The sequence below is a fragment of the Ranitomeya imitator genome, chromosome 2, assembly GCF_032444005.1.
Source record: "Ranitomeya imitator isolate aRanImi1 chromosome 2, aRanImi1.pri, whole genome shotgun sequence".
NCBI lineage: Eukaryota > Metazoa > Chordata > Amphibia > Anura > Dendrobatidae > Ranitomeya > Ranitomeya imitator.
Genome location: NC_091283.1, coordinates 770,588,451 through 770,592,278, shown reverse-complemented (window position 1 = coordinate 770,592,278; position 3,828 = coordinate 770,588,451). Strand labels below are relative to the sequence as shown.

At 43.4% G+C, this 3,828-nt stretch overlaps 1 protein-coding gene across 1 annotated transcript; it reads left to right on the top strand.

The window, feature by feature from the left end:
• The first annotated feature begins 648 nt into the window (after positions 1 to 648).
• LOC138666814 (uncharacterized) lies at positions 649 to 1,789 on the top strand. Its single transcript, XM_069754990.1, has 3 exons — positions 649 to 829; positions 1,248 to 1,404; positions 1,495 to 1,789. Exons 1-3 carry the CDS (start codon positions 649 to 651, stop codon positions 1,787 to 1,789), a joined length of 633 nt encoding a protein of 210 aa, XP_069611091.1.
• The last annotated feature ends 2,039 nt before the right edge of the window (positions 1,790 to 3,828 follow it).

Here is a 3,828-nt window from a genome sequence, read left to right as displayed (position 1 = left end):
GCATCCATTAAAAGGGGGTTAATGAAAATGGGAATAAAGGCTAATGTAGTAATGTTCGTGTATTCGGCCAGGGGTGGCCGACGCTGCTTAAAGGGGTCCTCTGGGGCTGATGGTTTTGCAGTTTAGATGATATAGCTCCGCACAAGTAGAGCTTGGACCCCAGGGCTCCCGGTGTAGTTGGAAAGAGAGATGATTGACGGTGGGGTACAGGACTGAGGGTGCAGGAATAATTGTAGGACACAGGGATAGCAGTTTCTTTTACCTCTTAGGCCGGCGTCCGACTAGAGAGTTTTACGAACATATGCGAGGCGCAAAAACTACGCATTGCACACGGACCAATGATTCTCTATGGGGCAGCTCCTATCTGCGTATATTACGCATCCATAGTTTACGACAGTAGAAAATCGCAGCATGCTGCGTTTGTCAGCGTTTTGCGCAAGAAATCCACCAATGAAGTCTATGGGTGCGCAAAAAATACGGATTACACACGGACCAACAGTGTGACTTGCGTAAAATATGCAAGAGTTCAGCAGGTGACATGAAATGTGCCAAGCCCTCAATCAGGAAGCTTAGACATGCAAATTAGCTGAAAAAGCCAGACAGACATCCGGGAAGTCTGCCGCACGCCTCCACGAAGTCTCCTGCATCATGTCCTATGTTATTAATATCGAAATGCTGCTGGTCCTGGTGCAAGAGAGGCCAGAAATATGGGATCAGCGAGATGGCCATTATTCCAACCGGGCCAGAAAAGAGGCGGCATGGAGGAGCATATGTGGGATCCTTTTCCCAGAATATGAGCAGCGGCCACGTGAGGTCCAGAGGCAGATAAGTAAGTACACTCATGATTCTCTATGAATAATACTGCAAACTGCATTACCTACATGAATTTGGGCCTTTTGTTATTTTCATTAAGATTAATCTCATTTATTTATATAGCACCATTAATTACATGGTGCTGGACATGAGAAAAGGGTTATGTACAGAATTTTATAGATGTCTTTTACATTAAACAAATTTACAATGACATACTGCTACAGAGGGGAGAGAACCCTGTCCTTATGGCCTGAAATTCTATGTATTTTCCATTATATCATATGGTGCCAATTGTGTTTACAATATTTATATTGATGATCTTTTTTAAGAAATGCAGGTTACTAGGTCACATTAAAATCTGTTATATCACTGACACATTGTGGTACCACTGTGCACAATGACCTTATACATTATTTTTTTCTCTTTCATTGCAGTGGAAGATGTTATGAGACGATGGCGCAGCATACGCGACCAATATAGGAGAGAAAGACAGCAGCGGGCCAGGAGTGGGTCAGCAGCGCCTGCAAAAAAGAGAAAATATATTTATTATGACCAACTCTCCTTTTTAGATCCCAGTATGGATCTGAGACCGTAAGTAAAAACATCATAAAAAATTACACATATGTTTTATAAAGGTAAAATGTTTAATTTTAATTAATTATTCTCATACTTTACAAACAGAACGCAGTCAAACCTCACTGAGAGGGAGACTGGCTCAGACTCGGAGGCCCTGATAGATTTGGTTGGGGAAGAGGTGGCTGGCCCATCTTCACATCCTTCTAGTGGCATCCCTCCTGCAACATCTTCAGTTGCACCACAAGATCCAGCAACAACTGGCCAAGAAGCTGCACCACCACCCACAGCAACACCAGTTCCAGTAATAAGCCAGGATGATGCAGGAAACAGTAGCAGCCCTACTGTTCCACTGGAGACATCCCCACAGCCTGCTGTCAATTGCCGCCATTGGGGTCCTTAATTATTTGGCATGGGCTGCACAGGATGATGGTGAGGAGGCCTATTCGAGGAGCCTGGCCCGGTACCTCCGTCCCATACCCCGTGAGGTGAGGCTATGTGTGAGAGGGTGTTTTCAAATACTTATTGATGCATGTACCCCACCAAATGAACCCTATGAATTATTTGAGTTCATTGAGAGGTGGCAGCTATCAGCACGTAACGTCCTGCGCCTTCCATCATCTCAACAGGTGCATGCTCAACAAGTATTTGAAGCACCCCCTCCACGTGTGCCTACACCTCTAGCCGTTCCCACCCAAAATCCACCAAGGCAAGCACATTACCATATGCCATCATACCAACAACCTTCCCAATATGGCCACTTGTCCAGATCCAGTGCTGGAGGCTGGTCCCAACCTGGGTTTGGACGACATGGCCATATTGGGGGGTTATGATGCAAGGCCATACTCAAAACCCTTATTATAGCCAATACACAACTGGCCAATATGAGCAAGGGCATCATTTTGAGCAGGGACAGAAATCATACACACAGGATGATGGACAATTGGCACAACAAAGGCCACCTGACCAGGACCCTGAGCTTCCGCCATCACCTCCACCAACTTACAGAAGTCTGTAATGAGAATTGTTTTATGAGGCTTTTTTTTGGGTTCTAAACATGTTTTTGTTTGACTTTGCTGTGATAGCACTTTGTTATATTTATCTAACTAATTGGGTTATGTCATGTTTTATGATAAAAAAAAACATATGATATTAATATGGGGTTTAAAAACCCAAAAAGGTTTTTGCTATAATAAAAAAAATAGTCAAAAGTCAATTTCAGTTTGTTGGACCAATCATTACAACATCATACTCAATTATTCGGTTGATAAACATCTGTTACTTAAGTCAATGAAACACACATAGTTAAGTAATTTAAGTAATTTATGTTTTTTTCAGAAAATATATATAGATATATATGTAAAAATTACAAGAAAGAAACAGCATTATGTTGCCAGGGAGTAGCTCCCTGAGGAGAAACAAAATAATTTGTAAAAATGTCCCTAACTTTTATGCCAGAAAGGAGATGCCGCGGAGGAAGGACTTGAGTTGTAGGCCTACCCACATTAGCCAACATGCCTTCTCCACTGTCAGCTGAGGAGCACTCATGAATTCTTGTGAAGTTGTGTAGAACAACACAAGCTTTTATGACTTCATTAACATTTGCCTCACTCAGCTGAATGGCAGACTGGAGAACACGCCATTTGGATGCCATAATGCCAAAGGCGCACTCCACCAGTCGCCGTGCCCATGAAAGTCTGACATTAAAGACATGCTGCTGGTGGTCAAGGTTGCACCAGGGATAAGGCCTCATGACATGCCTGGTCAATTGGAAGGCCTCATCTGCCACAAGTACATATGGGACTGCTTCAGCATTGGAGCCTTGTCGTGGTGGTGGGAGGTCCAACAGGTTTTTACGTAGCCGCAGACCTATAATGGACACGTTGAAGACTCTAGAGTCTCCAGTTTGCCCATAGGCCCCAATATCTACAATTATAAACCTGTAGTAAACCATGTATAAGTATATAAGGGGACAATACAAATATCTCGCTGAGGATCTGTTTATACCAAGGAAGGTGACGGGCACAAGGGGGCATTCTTTGCGTCTGGAGGATAGAAGGTTTTTCCACCAACATAGAAGAGGATTCTTTACTGTTAGGGCAGTGAGAATCTGGAATTGCTTGCCTGAGGAGGTGGTGATGGCGAACTCAGTCGAGGGGTTCAAGAGAGGCCTGGATGTCTTCCTGGAGCAGAACAATATTGTATCTTACAATTATTAGGTTCTGTAGAAGGACGTAGATCTGGGGATTTATTATGATGGAATATAGGCTGAACTGGATGGACAAATGTCTTTTTTCGGCCTTACTAACTATGTTACTATGTTACTATGTAGTTACTGTCAACTACAGCTAACAGAACTACTGAGAAAAACTGCTTATAATTATAGAATTGGGTGCCCAAGTTCGGCGGCTTACACACCCTGATATCTTTCCCATCCAGTGC